Source organism: Mytilus edulis, chromosome 3, assembly GCF_963676685.1.
Source record: "Mytilus edulis chromosome 3, xbMytEdul2.2, whole genome shotgun sequence".
Taxonomy (NCBI): domain Eukaryota; kingdom Metazoa; phylum Mollusca; class Bivalvia; order Mytilida; family Mytilidae; genus Mytilus; species Mytilus edulis.
The window spans coordinates 64,515,818-64,534,379 of NC_092346.1; the positions used below are offsets into that span (position 1 = coordinate 64,515,818).

General features: G+C 31.8%; 1 protein-coding gene across 1 annotated transcript; it reads right to left on the reverse strand.

Annotated features, from left to right (window-relative positions):
• Nucleotides 1-1,635: 1,635 nt before the first annotated feature.
• LOC139515375 (uncharacterized) lies at nucleotides 1,636-17,946 on the reverse strand. Its single transcript, XM_071304943.1, has 10 exons — nucleotides 17,942-17,946; nucleotides 17,326-17,507; nucleotides 16,408-16,511; nucleotides 11,577-11,845; nucleotides 10,220-10,375; nucleotides 6,796-6,836; nucleotides 4,645-4,730; nucleotides 3,287-3,476; nucleotides 2,406-2,486; nucleotides 1,636-1,664 (listed from the first exon to the last, which is right to left on the reverse strand). Exons 1-10 carry the CDS (start codon nucleotides 17,944-17,946, stop codon nucleotides 1,636-1,638), a joined length of 1,143 nt encoding a protein of 380 aa, XP_071161044.1.
• Nucleotides 17,947-18,562: the final 616 nt, after the last annotated feature.

Sequence of the window (18,562 nt, forward strand, 5' to 3'; positions counted from 1 at the left end):
AAGATTCTTTTTTTATCACAGTCGGCATCATGTCTCAACATAAAACGCGTTTCAACGTTATTTTATGAGTATAAAGATTTAAGAAAGAGAATTGACCATATTGTTATTTTTGGGTTTTTTCCTTATTGAAGTTTGTATTCGACATTTTAAACGTTCTTAAGTATAAATATTTAGCAATTTAAAAAGTAGAATACAACGATACAAGAAAAAAAATATGAATCAAACATTAAAATCATAGAGTTGTAAAAACTAAACCTTACACTTTTGTTAAGGGGTCAGCTATAGCATGCATTGAAGACACAGGGCACTGTTCTATGGTCAGGTTGTTGTCATTTTGACACATTCCGTACTTCCATTCTCAATGTCATACATTATACGATTATGGCTATTACACAATAAGTGTAGCCACTATGAAATAAACATATATATGCGTATAACACTTGATACTTATAAGGTACCAGGATTTTCAATTTCCTTTTCCATCGTAGAAAATACTTACTTATGGTTTTTAGTTTTATAATACTAGTATTATGCCACTACAAATTTTTCGGTACTTGATAATAAATTGTACAAATAAACCGTTATATATAATTGAAATATATTTTACCTCTGAGGTTAAAAATTATTTTGCTTAAAGGAAACATTAAGATTCAAAATTTAATAACCGCGAAAAATTAAAAAAGGTGTTCCACATATGGCTAAATAACATCAAACCATAAATTGCGAGATTGACATTAGGAAAAATCATAGGCCAAAATCTTTCATTTTTTAAATGAAAATGTTTTACGTCATCATTGCATTCAATACAGAAGCATAAATAACACAATTTAAACCGAATTTCAAAGATCGTGTGAACATTAAATTTTTAACGTTTTTACCTATTTGAAATCTGTATCTTCCAACGTCTGCTTGGTTATCCTCTAAATCTTTCCCGAATATAAATAACGTATAGAACCCCTCTTTCAAACTGTCTCCGTACCAGGAGTTGTTGCAGTTCGACTTCTCTGTCCCGTCTGGTTTTACTATGGTGCAACTTGATGTTACAGGCTCGTTAAATGTCCATGATATAGTTATACTACCATTTGTTGCTGTTGGTCCCGATTTAAAAGTTAGTTCTGGTTTTGTTACATCTCCTGGTAAAATAAAGATACATCTTGGATTATGCTGTGTCAAAACCATAAGGCACAGTTGGCAAAATCCAGCTGTTTAAATCACTTACTGTTTATGATTAAAGATAATTGTGATTTCAAATCTGAGGTGTTCCTTTTTTAAGACTTGCGTACACCGAACATGATATTTCTTTGGAGTCCTATTGAACTTGATCTCGATCCTAATATTTTCTAATTTCTGATTTGTATTCGTGAATTTGTTTTGTTTATCTTTTATTTTATACCATGCTATTTCATAAAATAAGCCCCAATTTTTGTTTACAATTTTGTTGATAGTTTAACATAGAGAATGCATGCAACTATAATACAAAGGAAAAACAATAAGAATGGATTAATCACGTAGTGAGGGTTTCATATAGTGACCCCTTTACCCCTTTTATTGCGAAATATAACATTATTGTCAAATAATTTTGTTTTCTGTAACTATCTTAGCTAGCTAGATCTAACGTTATTGTGCCTATAAAAGTTAATACAAATACTGTTTGTATTTGTTAACTGAAAAAATAAATAAGTAATTAAATCATGGAAAATTGAAAAATCTATTCTTCAAAACTTTTATTCAGACATTATTTCTTAATTATAAAAATGCTACTGCAAAATATTCGTGAAAGTTTGACAAAGTACTTCATTCGAAAAACGGAAAAAATAAATAAGTAATTTAAAACTTTATGGAAAAATGAAAAAATGTATACTTCAAATTTTTTATTCAGACATTATGTCTTAATCATAAAAATGCCTCAGGAAAATATTCGTAAAAGTTTGAAAAAATTCTTCATGTCGAAAAACATAACACATTAACGGTAAGCGATATTTACAGTGTAAGTCCTTTTATAAGTAGAAAAAGAGATATCTAAAAAAAAAAAATCTAAATCTCAGGATACTGTTTTTGGTAATATAAAAATGTTCCCGTCAATGTTTCATTAAATTCAAGAAAGGGTTGAGAAAGATATTTATGTCTAAAACACATTAACCTAAGAATGTTTCTTTATGCTCATCAAGAAAGAAAAATAAGCCACGTTATTGTCTTTTGATCAGAAAACGCTACTGTCCAATATTCATTTTGTTCCATTAAGGTTTGACAATGTTGCGGATGTGTGAAAAAAAACTTTTGCCGTAGACCCTGGCGCCAACAACGCCAGAATGTAGGATTGCTATATAGATATGCCTCGCTTCGGCAAAAATATTGCAGACTTGAAAAAAAAATGGAAAATGAATGACATATAGATAGGTAATTACTTATTCTAAAAGACCAAAATGTGTGGCTGCGAATTGGTGGTGATTCAACTTTACAATAGTCTGTCTTTCCTCGACCAGCACCTGAAAAGAATATAAATTAAATTACCATCGATTGCAAACCCATGATTAGTTTTCTAACAGTTCAGTAGGATGGGTATATTTTAGTAGCAGCAATGTATTTTGATGTTCGAAGACAAGATTTTGTCCGCCACATTATGGTCCAGGTTAGATTATAGCTCTTCATCTTTTATATAAGCTTTGGATTTCAAATACTTTGGCCACGAGCATCACTGAAGAGACATGTATTGTCGAAATGCGAATCTGGTGCAAGAAAATTGGTACCGTTAATTTTATTAGAGAGAAAATAAAATCAAAATTATTGTCCTTTTCTAAGTGAGTAGTGGAGAAATAGCAAATAACTATTTTTAAGACTTTGGTATGACGCGACTGTGAATCGAACCCACAATTCCAGTAATCGTGACGGATACACTATGAATTAAACACAGGGGACTAACAAAAAGTCTTAAACTTTTCGTGTTGCCTAATTTTCTGTTTTCCTAAGCATTTTATTGGACTATTGCTTGTCTTTTATTTAACTTCTGTGTTGTCTATCGCTTTTTAGAGTTTTGTATCCCCTTTTGTTTCTTTTTATCTCTTGCAAATATTCATACTTTAGTTTTTGTCTCAGAAAGTTCAAATAAGAGAAAACCATCAAATATCACAAACTGTAAAACAAAAGTCTTGCTCCTCCTTTTTGATTGTTGAATTTTTATATTTGATGCCTTTATCATTCAGCTAAACTGATATTATTGACACTTTCAAGGCTGTAATTTTATTTTTTAAACAAGAAAATAGTTATAAGTTTAATATAATTCAAATACCTGGGTCTAAGTTCACGTAGTAATGGTTCTTTTCTTTGAACACAAAGTTGGTCTGTACTGTAAGAGTCTTTCTAATGGCACCTTGTGGGAATTGAGCATTTCTGCTCGTTGAAATGTCAACTTTGTGAACCACAGCATCAGTGTCACGCTCTTTGAAGTATATAAATGTTGTTCTATTCGGTCGTTCAAACTAAAAATTGGTTTGAAATGGGTCAATGATATAAATGGAATAAAAATGGTTATTAGGTTTTTAATCTAATCGATGAAACAAAATTCTACACTACAAACATTTAGTTGTCGTAAACATTTTACGTTTATTATGAATATTGCCCAGAATTCTATTTTTTAAGTGATATTTACTTCATAGTTTAACCAAGGGTTGCGGAACAGATATTGGTCAATCAATTCGAATGGTGACCATTTCATTTTCATAGAGCGGAATTAATCACTTCGTCAACATAAAACTTAGTTTAATGCGTTGGATGCAAACCACTGTTTATATAACGTATCAAAGGAGATATGTGAAATCGGCAGAAGGTATGTTATTCCTGAGATATGATATGTTTAGGTGAAAAAGGTACTTTAATCGGTACATTCGGCATATGTCTTAGTTTGAAAACGTCTATCTGAGTTAATTTCCAGAAGAAAAAAATCTGATAGAGAAGCTTATCTTCTTGGTTGGGAAGTATCCCTCATTGAAAAGAGAGGCACAATGTACCTGAAGCAGTTTGAAGATAGTGTCTATGATATATTTGTTGTATAAATTATTGTATTTTTTCACAAATCATAATTTAATTTCACAGACTGCACTTACTCGCTGCCTTTAACAAGAATTTTATTTAAGGAATTTTCATTTTTGTAGAAAACATACTATTCATTGAAATAATGTAATCGTTCTTTCAATAAGATACGAGAAATAGTAGTGTGTGATGTATTTAAAAAATCAAGTTATGATATTGCTGCTTAATTGTAAGGATTAATTTTGAAATAAATTGGAGTAGCCCAAAATTGTTACGTGTAGTAAGTCTTCAGATTTTGTTTCCATTGTTCATTTAATATCAAGAAAGATCACTTTCGCAATTCTTGTGGGTGATGATGTCAAAGGACATAAGTGAAAGACTGGTTTACGGTTTTCAAAATCTTCTCCTACGTGAATGATGTATCCCTATGCGTGAGTTCTCTTTTCAGCAATCAAAATAATACTTTTTAATGTTTTACATTTAAAACAATTTTGTTTTAGTCTTTATCTGACGGAACATATATGTCGAGAAAGTAGGATAACGCACTCATAATATCAGGCAAGATTCAGTACACACACGTTCGTTATAAACTACTATACTTAATACAGATGCAAGTACCTGTTTATCAAATATGATGGTCCATTTGTTATGGTTTGGATATATATCACCAACAGGCTGTACATCAATTATATCTGGTGGAGACACTAAAAATAATTTGGTAGTACTGTTAGATCGTAGCAAATGCATGAAAATCAAATTAGTGACATGTTATATTGATTGCATGTTATTATTTCAAGCACTATGAATTGATATTACACGGGGAATAACCACCGTACTCCGTACAGCTCATTCCAGAAGGTGTTCATAATAAACCAACAAAACAAAAACAAGCTGATGGAATCAAAAGATAATTTTAAAGATATAGCTTATGTATGTATACACTCCATATACAAAACGTAATGACTTTATACCTATCCACTGATTGTTTGTTTTGGTTTTAGAGTCTCGTGTAGATATAAGCACTAATAGATTTTGCCCTTCATTTGTTTGAGTCGAACATTCCTGGAGATTTTAAACACAAGAAATTTATTTGCGCCACAATATAACATTTTATTTTCTCTAATAATACAGGTAGATACAAGTAGAGAGTAATATAACAAATAGTTTTATTCAAAAGAGACCTTTAATAATAACTTTAAAACACAGTTTTTGATTGCATTATAAAATATATTGCTCCGAAATCAGTCATTGTTACAATAATTAAAGCACTATACATCATACACTGATACATTGTTTAAAAAACATCGCGGGCCCGTATATTACTTTTAATGTTAGAATTGTATATTCTCCATTTCTCAAGCGTCGTAAGTTATATATGTATACATGTACACAATTTTGAAATAAACAAAACAAAATGATATTCGTAAATCCACATGACATATAATTTCTCTAATGGTTTCTGGTTTAGTATCGTCGATAAATTGAACAAGAAACGTCTTAACTAGTTAGAAATTATATTTATCTTTGGAAATACAAATGTTGGTTAAAAATTTGATGTTTTATTCGTTGATAAATGTCACTTCCTTCGAGGGTACATCGGGTATAGATATTGGTACTTCTCTAATTCTATGGCAATATAAAAAACAAACCTTTCTAAACCAATTGTATAACAAAATTGAATCAACCTGTGGTTGCCTTAAATCCCGACCGGCATGAAAAGGATAGGTGAGGTGAGCTGATGTTGTTGATCAGTGTCTCAGAAGATGATTGGGTGAATTTAAGGGTCATAACGTTAAACAGCTCACCGGATAAATCAAAATATGGCAACAGTGTTAATGAAATTGACAACTTTGTGTGTTAGGCACTCGAAGGAAATTTCTTTTAACAAAAAATGAAAATTTGATTTTCAATCTTTAGAGAAACATATTCTTACATAGTTACTCATGCATTATCGGATTTATCCAATCGGGGATTGGACTTTAAAATTTATAATTTAACTACTTAGTATCTCGATTGAATGAATCCGATAATCAACTGGTATCAATGTAAGAATCAATATATCTCTGAGGTACAACTCATTGTAAGAGGCGTCCATTTTGATTTGGGAGATATATAAAATGAGAATACTAAATTCAATGCATAATGTCTTTTAATAACCTTTGTAACAACTCTGTTTCTGGTCATTATGTTACCTGGTACAACGACAAATCTCCCTATCAAACATATTATCATATTTCAATGGTGATCAAGGTATTTCTTCCTTAATTGCAAATAACTCATTTTCGAGATTTTATCTATTGTACATTTGTTTTCATCTTCTATCAACATGAAATAGTTTCATTGGCCGTTATGAAACACTAATCTGCGTATTTACATGCGTTTTGTTTGTGCAATTTGAATATAATCTTAGTTGTTAAGTGACAAACCGATGCCCTTTTGTAAACAACAAAATAAAATTCGAGTGGTTGTGTTCCACTGTTTGGAAGACATTTGAATTTGATAAATATGCTGTGCGATAATAATGTTTGACAAACTTTTCTTTATTTCTTCACCGGGTGCTTCAATATGAGCGTGAATCATTCGAAATGTACGACAATTTTGTAGTGATCATAACAAACGTCGCCTTATTTAAACATGTTTACACATCAAATATGTGCTCATCTGTACCAGAATTATAATACGTATGGAATAGTTTACGGCTGAAAATCCTAAAATAAAAGTGGCCAGAAACAGGGGAAAAGGTAAAGTTTTTAAAATGTTTTGACTTACCTCCAACAAGCAGTTTAACACAAATCTTGTTAGAATTCGCCCTATAATTATAGTTTTCTACAGTTAGATTTTTGATTATTGTTTACTTTTTATGTAAAAATGTCTTTAATATTAACAAAATGTCTTGCTTATCGTCAATTAGATTCATTTCACATTTTCTGAACTGTAACAATGTTTCTATCTGTTCCTTTCCGGTTGTAAAGATATTTAGGATCCCATGTGTTTTGTTGTTTGTCTAGAGATTTTAAGTGCGATATGCAATAAGCAATTGTATTGTCTGAAAAATATACTTTTACTTGTACTCGTTTTTCTAATTTATAGCTATATGGTTTTGAATATTTAATGAAAAGAGCTGTAACGTTGCTGTTCGTCAAGATTTTAACAAACAAAAAAACGAAAATAATGGGCAGAATTGGATTAAAACTATCGGTACATCCTGAATAATGAAGTGTGATCACTTTAAACAGTAATATAACTTGTGGTTTGATATAGACAAATTAGTTTTCCCTTCGCATAATGTATAATCACAAGTATCAAAATGTACGCACGTGTTTATTCATTAGTAATGATACACTGATGTGTATGCATTAGTAATTGTACACAAGTCAAAGTACTAGGTTGGAATTTATGAGGGAAAATATGATCTGAGTATTCACAGAAGTATAACTCAATTTACTACACTTTACACCCGACTAAGATTTGGCAAGTACTTCTTGATAAAGAATCATTGAAAAAATCTGTTAATATCATACTTTTTTTTCTCTTTGGTCGGTTGGTTATCTTTTTGATTGATATCCCATTTCCATTCGCAATTTTATTGAATATTATTTATGATGAAAGATGATACAATGCAAAGTACAAAATCAAATTAAGATATAAAAACTACTGTATTCTAAATAACATCTTATGACATGAATATCAATAATGTGGTAATTTTTATGAATTTCCTGTTTACAAAACGTTGAATTTTCGAAAAACTAACTAAGGGTTATCTTATCCCAGGCATAGATTACCTTAGCCTAATTTGGCACATTTTTTTTGGAATTTTGGATCTTCAATGCCCTTCAACTTTATACTTGTTTGGCTTTATAAAATATTTTGAAATGAGCGTCACTGATGAGTTTTATGTAGACAAAACGCGCGTCTGGCTTATATTATAATCCTGGTACCTTTGATAACTATTATGTGCATTACTTTATTTTTTTCTATTTTGTCCAGTCTTTTTTATATCGAAATTGTTATACAGGCTTCTTCAATCGTCGCATATTATTTCCTGCCAAGACAATAGGTATGTCCTGTAATTCTCGGATAGTTTCTATGGGTTTTCCTCGAAGTGAAAATGTTAGTTTTTTTAATGACATTGTATGTTGGATATGCGCCTCTTGAATGAGAATGGTATTATAAGATAAAAAAAAAACTGTAAGAGAGAACACTGTCAATTCCGTTTACAGTCTATACAATCAAAACTATTGTCACTTTAAGTATGCATCATTCGTTTTCATGACAAATAGGCACAATTCAAGCAGGGGTTATCCAAGTATAAGAATAGGATTATAATCTATATTTTTACTACTAAGTTATCCAAAATGTTTAGCTTTACTATAGAGATAATGGATTGATGAATTTAAACATAGTTATCATCTCATTTTAGTCAGACACGACTCAAGAACCAACACAAATGGGTCTGCCTCACAAAAAGATGACCTTCAGAAATATTGTAATGAAACACATTAAACAATAGGTGTAAACCAGATGTGAATTCGTAGAGATTCAAACGATCTGCTGCAAAATATTTAATCACATTTTTAACCACTTTGCAATAGTTCAACACGTTTTACATTTTTGTACCCAATATTCGTTGAAAGATCGAATTCATTTTCTCATTATAGGGAGCTTTTTAAAAGTGGTAGTTGCAAATTTCGTCATGAACATTTTTCTTTGTAATTTTAATATTTCCTGTCGCTTAATAACCAACAATTCTTTGTCGAACAACCAGGTCTTTCCCTTTTATGAGTGCATATGATAAGATAATTTTTATGAGAATCAAACATCTGTAAACTACTTTTGTCCTAAATAACCTGCCAGGTAGTCACCTTTTTGGTGTCTTAAAATTGTATATTACTGATATGTATTTTTCTGAAAATTTACTGAAACGTTTATTTAAATGTTGTATTATTCTAAATACTTAGGTTTTTGAACTCCTTTTAAAGAAAACATACATCATATTTGCAGAAACCATTTAGATTTTCGGTGTTTATTGGTCCTCAACTTCATCTTTATTTTTGCTTTTCTGCTGTTCAAGCATTCAAGCACCACTGACGATTTTTACGTAAACAAAATACAAATAAGATGTACCAAATTACAAGCAGAAAATGCTATTTTTCTTTCATCTTTTTATTGACAGCAAACATTGCGTACAATACAACAGTCCCCAAAATATAAAATAACATTTTTGTTGGATTCTGAACAAAACCCTAAGTCTTCATTATCTTCCAAAACTAATTTATGATATGTTTAATACTTTCTCTGACAATTAAAATGCACTATTTAGTAATCACTGATTGTTTTCTTTCTTTAAATTGACATAATATCATAAAACTCTTCCAAATTATGATTAGTTTTTCTCAAAATAAAAACAGTCTGTGATTTTCTGAAACAAAACTGTATGTACTGTTTATATCTTATGATCGTTTGGTTATCTATTTTTTTTTTTGTCAGTTATAAAAGTCCCCAACATGACCAATGTATAACAATTCAAATGAGAAATCTAACGGCCGAATTAATGTACAAAAAAAATAAGTATGTAAAACAACAACAAACGAAACCACTGAATTACAAGATCCTGACTAAGACAGGCAGATACATACAGAATGTGGTTGGGGTTGAACATATTAGTGGGATCCCAACCCTCCCCATCGCTGGGACATTGGTGTAACAGTACAATATAAGAACAACCTATAAAAATCGGTTGAAAAGGCTTTAAAGAGGGGCGAAAGATACCAGAGGGACAGTCGAACTCATAGATTGAAAATAAAAAGACAAACATACAAACAAGTACAGAAGACAAAACATAGAAAACTAAAGACTAAGCAACACGAACTCCGCCTTAACTCATGGAATGGATTCAAATAGAAATGTATGTAACAAAATCACATAGTGGACGCGGCCGGGTACTTGTGGTGTGTACATCCCACCAACAAAAAGATTCTCAGTACAGATCTGCAAGTACTCGCAGTAATTAACAGCTAGTTCAAAGCCAAAAACAAATTAGAAACAAAAAGCATGCATCTAGTACTTATTACATCTATAAAACTACATATCTTCCCGTAAACTTATGGGTAAATATACATTTATGCTATTTAAAAGTATATTATACAAAGAATAGCATCTACAAAATTATATAAAAATCCATTAATGAACTTACTCGTTACTATCTAACGCAGTATAACAAAATATATTAGGTCCAGCCTGCCCAATAACTGGTGTCCAAGATATGTTGACATACCATTCCCTATTGGCATACATGTCTAGTCCAGATTTAATCATACCTTGCGGTGAAGACGTTTGAATCTCTCTGATACTGTTTAACGTGACAAACAAATATGTGTTAATGTTATTTTTATCCTTGGAGACTTTAGATATGTTTACAAGGTTTATTGGCTTTATTTCTAACAATTTAAAAGATATTAACAAAAATACCGAAATCCAAATCAAATTCAGAAATACGAAAGTCCATTAAACAAGACAAAATCTAATTGTAGAATTTATCAACCAACAGAACGAATGAAAAACAGACTGTCATAATACCTACTTGGTACAGGCAATCTTCATTTTTAAATAGCATTGAATTTAATTACATATACTCTGTTCTTACATTCAATTACCGTGAAATCAATGAATAACTTAGTGAAATTATATCTTCATATCGCAGTTAAATAAAATAAAAAATGATATAGTAAAGAATGATGGACGGGTGGGTGGCTTTTTAACATCCATAGTAATATCCTAATCAAGACGAGAACATGTAATTTTAAAATGAATAGAACTCTTGGTGTGTTCTATTCCGAAACGCTATGATGGATTTTAAACGTGTTAATACACAACAGTCAGTACAAATAAAGAAATTTTCATTCTTTCTAGATACCTTTATCAAGACAACCCCTTTACACGTTTTTCTAGATAGAACATTTTTATATTAGGGCCAGCAATAAGCAGTTCTCTTTAAACCCTATGTGAATACCAAAGAGAATATTGATAATACAATAAATTCTTTTGTAATAGTCGGGAGGAATATTTCGAATTTCAAATGTTTGACTTTGAGCGTTCCTGATGAAGGTAAAATCAGAAAAGCGCTTCGGACGCAAGAAATATTAAACGTGTTGTTTTTTTATATCACTGGGTCGATACCTCTGCTGGTGGAATATCAGTCCCCGAGGGTATCATCAGCTCAGTAGTCAGTACTTCGGTACTGACATGATTTAACAAACTTTACTAAAATTGTCCATTTATAAATTTTGAAATTATTAAGAAACTAAGGTTTCAACTCCCTCAGGCAAGGTTGGCTTAAAATGAATTTGGCTATTTTTTTTAGGTATTTTTGACATATAGGTCTTCGGTACTTATACATCTTCGTATTTCAAATGTTTGGCTTTGAGCGTTCCTGATGAAGGTAAATCCAGAAAAGCGCTTCGGACGCAAGAAATTATTAAACGTGTTGTTTTCAATTTATTTTAAACGCAATCAGAAAAGATCGAATGCATAAATTTTTTTAATTGACGTACCTGATTGTTTGGCTACTACTCCTACTAACAATTTGATCAAAGTATGTAGTATTAAATGGTATTCCAATGCAAGACCCATCTACACGCGTTGGTTCAACAAAAGTTGACTTACTGGCACACGTTGTATTTGAACTGAAAACCACGACTAAAAATTGTAATGGGACACTACTTAGTGATTCCAGAGATTCGGTTGAGTTAAAATCTTCAATTTGAACTGCAACTCCGTACCAACCAATGTGTTTTGCTGAATATGATATAGTACATTCTCGCTGAAATACAAGTATGGCTACAATGTAACTGATACTTTGATATTGTTTTAAACACTTTACAAAATATGTTTACCAATAGGACCGAACAATCGTCCTATGCACTTCAACGATCATTTGTAAAAAGGAAGTCCTAGATAATGAGTCTGTTTAATTTTCCTCTTAAACTTCAACCAGAAAGGAAGAACTATATTTTTTTCACTCGATAAATTTCCTTAAACATTCAAGTCCAATCATCAGAGTAACTGTCAATCTACCAGCTTTTTGGCTGGTATCAATGACATGTGTGTATTTAATTAGATATTAGATATTAGCGAGAGAAATTTATGTATTACTGAAAAAATATTACACCAGGGTTTTTGATATCACAAACTAGTCAAAACATTTACTAAATTGTATCATCGGTATAAGGAAATCATTCGTAAATATAACTCAACTTGCAGACATCTTATACGTTCGGGTATTTCACATCCAATCTTTTATGGTAATATTCTTTACAAAGCACAAAAATGTCAGTACTCACCTCAAAAGCTAACAAAACCTTTAAACAGACTTATTAAGAAGAGATACAGTTACGATACTGTTGTCAGGTCCTTAAAGATTGCATATTTTGGCTTTAATATTTATTCACTTATAGGGTCTTTGCATCGGTATTAAACACATTTATTCTAAAACCAGTTGTTGGCATGACACAGGTTATGTTATCCTCATTGATTTCATGATGGTATTATACTAAACCCCTAACAGAAGGGATTGTGCCTGATATTAATGTAATGAAGACATAAACTTTCAATCAGTTTACAGCTTTTACATTAATGCTAGCAAGACAAAACTTTGTTTGGCTTGCTTGCTTTGTTTGTATCAGTGTTTGCTCAAGCATGGTAATTAAGATAGGCGGGGCTTCAGCTTGTATGCATCATACTTAAATTTTATTGGACGTTATGTTGGAGGTTAAGGACACTAAATTTTAAAACATCACATGACACATATTCTCACATGTTTCCTTACCTGTAAGGGAGCTACCATTTGATTTTTATGGGGGGGGGGGCTAGGATGAAATTTGAAAAAATAGGCAGGACAGGAGTTTTGACTAAAAAAAAAAAGGCAGGATGAGACTTGCAAAAAAAAAAAGTCAGGACGACAATTTAGGTAAAAAAAGTCAGGATAAACTAAAAAAAAAAAAAAGGCAGGACCGAACAGAGTGAAAAATAAAAAGGCAGGACAGAGATTACAGCTAAAAAAAAATGCAGGACAAAATTTTTCATCCTAGCCCCCCCATAAAAATCAAATGGTAGCTCCCTAAATATACAATACAGACAGGATTCTACTTCGTCGAAATTATCTTCCTATTACGCCAGTTCTTTTTCACAATCGTAAAAACGGAAGACAATTTTTTTTCAAAGATCCAACTTAAAGACTGTCGTCAAGCACTTTAAGTAAAATAGCTATTCGAATACACCTACTCTGATTTTGTGATCCATTGGATAAGTATTTCACTTGACCCCTATAGTTCATCTTTTAGTACCGTGGGTTTTTTTTATGTTATAAAGTCAACCTGTAGCTTTGCTATATAAAATGATAGAGTCTGAGGCGAGATTATGTATCAAATACTCTTGTTTTGTACATTTTCAAGGCAAAATATTCATCTCAAACACACCCTACCATAAAAAAAGGTGCACTCGATTTTTCTTTTCGATACAATTGTTTCCCATTTTTTGGAATATTTTCTTGAGTTACATAATCGAAGGACAGACATATAAATAACTGACTGAACTAATAGATTGATATGTTATAAAAACAATATTAGGTCAATTAATTTTGAAGGCCAGTTTCTCAGCCTCATACAAGAAAAAAGTTTATATTTTTCTTTCATTGACAAATTATTGTATTTTTACAGGTGAGAAAACATGTGAGAATATTTGTCATGTGATGTTTTAAAATTAAGTGTCCTTAACCTCAGACATAACGTCCAATAAAATCTAAGTATGATGTATACAAGCTGAAGCCCCGCCTATCTTAATTACCATGCTTGAGCAAACATTGATACAAACAAAGCAAGCAAGCCAAACAAAGTTTTGTCTTGCTAGCATTAATGTAAAAGCTGTAATTGAGGTTTTGAGCTTGGATTTCAGTAACTGCTAGTAGTCTGGTTTTTTTTTTTGCATTTACTGACATCGAACTCGGACTTCTCTTAAACTGAGTTTTACTGTGCGTATTGTTGTGCTTTTTTTTTCTATATTGGCTAGAGGTTTAGGGAGAGGGTTGAGATATCAAAAAAACATGTTTAACCCAGCCGCAATTTTGCGCCTGTCCCAAGTCAGTAGCCTCTTGCCTTTGTTAGTCTTGTATGATTTTAAATTTTAGTTTCTTGTGTATAATTCGGAGTTTAGTATGACGTTCATTATCACTGAACTAGTATACATATTTGTTTAGAGACCAGCTGAAGGACGCCTCCGGGTGTTGGAATTTCTCTCTACATTGAAGACCCATTGGTGGCCTTTGACTGTTGTCTGCTCTATGATCGGGTTGTTGTCGCTTTGACACATTCCCCATTTCCATTCTCAATTTTATTAAGTATTCTAAAATGTCTTTTTAAATCGTACAATCCAACCAATTAAACCGGAAATGGGGTATGATTGCCAAGGAGACAACACAAGAGACCATATGACACAGAAATTAATGGATATATGTCACCATACAGCATTCAACAATGAGAAAAGTCCAAACGGTATAGACAGCTATAAAAAAAAACAATAATGAAAAATGTAAAACTATTAAGGCACATACAGAATGTGGCGGGGTTGAACATGATCGCTGGCGCTCAACCCTTCTTTACCCTGGGACAGTGATGTAACAGTACACCATACGAACAACCTATAAAAACTCTGTTGAAAAAGGCTTAACTTATCAGATGGATACAAATAGAAATACTTCTAAGAAAAACACAGAGTGAACGTGGCCATGTGTTTGTACGTCCCAACAATAAAAACACACTAAGTACAGATCTGAGAGTACTTGCAGGTACTGACAGCCAGTTCAATTTCAATTACAAATTATCGACAACATCATGCATAATTATGTGACTTAAGTTTTAATCAGTACATATCTACATCCAATGGATTTATTGTAAGGACATAGTAAACAGTCAGGGAAAAACATGATCTTGTGCAATGACAAGATACAGGTATCAACAGTTGTAGAGCCATGAACGTGCATATGTATATAACAATGATAATTACAACAGACACGGACATATGAAACGAGTTGTAATATATAAATACTATAAGATGGTTCCAAAGGAATATCATCATTAAAAAGGAAAATTAACAATAGGAACTAAAAATCTTCCCCGTTGTCGTAAATTTTAGTGTGGAGTTTCCAATTTAAAACAATACCTTAATCTATGAAAAGACAGTTATTTTCGTTCATTTTGATTGATTTAAATTAAGTTACTTTGGTTAAATTCTTGCAGTAAATTTCGAAAATTCTTGATGATTTAACGACAAAACATCATCAAGATAAAGGTACGTGTTGTTAAATTTATAACTTAAATACAATTTAGGATTGTTTTTATTGAGTTTGATCATAAACTGTAGATATAACTATCTTGGTAAAGGTGCAACTCATATTTTTAAAAGAAATATAAGCATATTCAAACTGTAAATTACAGCATCAAAATGCTTGAGTTTTATTAACGAATAATTGTAGTGTGTGTATGATGTGTTTTTTTTTTTTTTTTTTTTTTTTGGGGGGGGGGGAACAATTGTGTCCAATTGTCGACGATTTATTACAGACATATGGTCTAGAAGGGTTGGCATTCTACTTTTAACTTTATGTTCGATCAAATAAATTATATCCACTCACCATATCAATCAGTGTGGTTACTATGTGGATCACATTTATTGAAACATTTATTATTTTAATTTAAAAAAATAGTGTGAACTGGTAAATTACACGAATTGTTGATTTTCACTTCTTACTGAGTACCAAAAATTAAGTAAGACTGGCATAAAAAAATAACCCCTAGGACGGTTGACAACTTTACTGAAAGATATATCTCCAAATTGTTTATACTCCTTTTTTTTGTTTCATCCAAACTGTAAATGGACCAAATAATTCCCAGTTGATGAATACATAAGATTTGCGTCTCCTTTCAGATTTTTCTTGAAAGGAAATTGCTGCGACAGTCATTAAACTTTAATCAGTACTCAAAGTACAAAATGTGTTTTCGAAACATCAAATTCAATATTTGATTGGTTCAATTCTGTGTCTGAGTAGGATTATCGTACTCCATAAATTATTATAAAGACCACAAATGCACGAAGAAAGAAAGAGGGAAGACAGCATTTTTCAAGAAAAGGGGGCATTTTGATGGAAGACATTAAACCAACTTTATATTTTCCTTAATTTTCTGTATATCATAATATTATTAGTTCATGATTCAACTTTTTAACAATTAAGGTTTTCACATGTCAAATTAATGCATGGTTAGCATCTGAAATAATACATTTGTAAAATAACTCACATAAATGCCTCAAATGATTTTTTTCAACATGGAATATTACCTCATGCATTTCTGCACCTTTGAAAGAGTTACAAATGCCTCCACATTCTGCTTTATTCGAAATAGCCCATCTGCATCTGACGTCGTCTTTGTCAGGATCACTAACTGCATAAATATATTTTTTGTTACTGGGATGATTTTCAAAAGAGTCAAAACTAGTTGTGATATTTATGAATTTTTAATAATAAGGTACCGACCATTCATATTTAGGAACTGGCATAGTTTTCTTTCTTATTTTCCTATCTCGGTAATAACCTTTTTTTTCTCATTAACATACAACATTTTGAAAACTCAATGTTGTATTTCATTTACCTTACTTTCCATATAAATAAACCACATTTCTTTATTCCCACTTCCCTTCTGAAATAGCAGTTTGATTATTGTCAGTAAAAAGATCGGATGTCTTCTGAAAGTCATTAATACATCTGAAGTTAAATAGGCATACATAATTTATATCCTTTAAACGATTGATCGGCCAGTTTTAAAAAGCAATAGCAAGGAGTATGCGGTATTGCAGTGTACAAAATATTAAATATTATAAACAATAACAATCATTTGTCACTGCGTGTGTTCATACAATTTAAATTCCTACTTACTTACATATGAGGTTGATGACAAAAACATAATCTGATTAATTGAAAAAGTGATCTTTTTGTTCACTTTTTCACAACACAAGTTATCAATTAAATTTCAAATACATAACGTCAGTTCAAAATCTTTTTTATATAATTTATTAATTCTTAACTAACATAGGCGGATACAGCGGGGCCCTGGGGGCCCGGGGCCCCCTTTTCGTTGGAAAAATTTAGCTGATTATATTGGGAATCATTAAAGCATGACTGGAGAGCCCCCCCCCCCCCCTAGGTCAGTCAGCGGGCCCCCCTTAAGAAAAGTTCTGGATCCGCCACTGACTAAATACCTGGAACAGGAATTGTGTGATTGCACCCAAGCTGCAGTCTAACAATAGGTTGCATTACTGATTTTGGAGACGAATTTATCTTTCCTGTATCATTTCTTTTGGCTAAACTGGCAGTAGTTCGTAGTATCCAGTCACTTCCTCGCACACCAACTATTGAACTTATCCATGCATTACCTTGAAAGCTAAAAATAAAGGATACAGAGATAATATACTAGCCATTAGAAGTAGCTGAATACATATGTTTATAGACATATAACTTATTATAAGATAAAAATGCACAGAGACACTAAACTATCAAAGACCATAAGACAAGACTGAAAAAACTGCTGCCAACCGTGAGCTCTCTATAGAGTGGCCTACCAAATTAGACTTATCAATCCACAGAAGTGATATATTTATATATAGTAATCTATTTTTCGTTCATTTTTTTTTTTTACATAAAGAAGGCCGTTAGTTTTCTTGTTTGAATTGTTTTACATTGTCATATCGGGTCCTTTTATAGCTGACTATGCGGTATGGGCTTTGCTCATTGTTGAAGGCCGTACGGTGACCTATAGTTGTTAATGTATGTGTCATTTTGGTCTCTTGAGGACAGTTGTCTCATTGGCAATCATACCACATCTTCTTTTATATATATATGCCCTTAATGTTCAAGTTCAAAAAGTTGCACACTGTAAGAAATTCCAAAATACATTATCAAATCAATTCGAAAAGTCAGAAACAATAATGTTCCCGTTGCAATCAAAGTACTGAAGTACTGAACATCAGATTACCGCAAGTTCTTGTGGATGTTCACAAGCACTTGTCTCCGAAATTAAATCACATCTCTAGACCAGAAACTGAGGTTAATGTACAAACATATATTTTTTTCTGAGACAAGTTCGTGAGTGGGTGATGAATGAACGACACGAAATTTAATCTCATCAGTATAACTAAAATATTGTCAGTAGCATAGAGAATAATACATGGCAAAATCCGTATCATATGTCGTATCATCCCGAGACATCAATATCAGCCCAAGGGCCTTTAGGCCCGAGGGATGATATTGGTCGAGGGTGATACGGCATGTGATACGGATTTTGCCATGTATTATACGCTTTATCATATATTTCAACAGAAGAGTATTATATAATATGAACTGTTTTCTGATCCATAGCACTGGGTTACCTTCAGTTCTACTTTTGTCTTGCTTAAAAGGCCTTAACAGAACTGCTCAATTACTTATCCGAAGCACCTG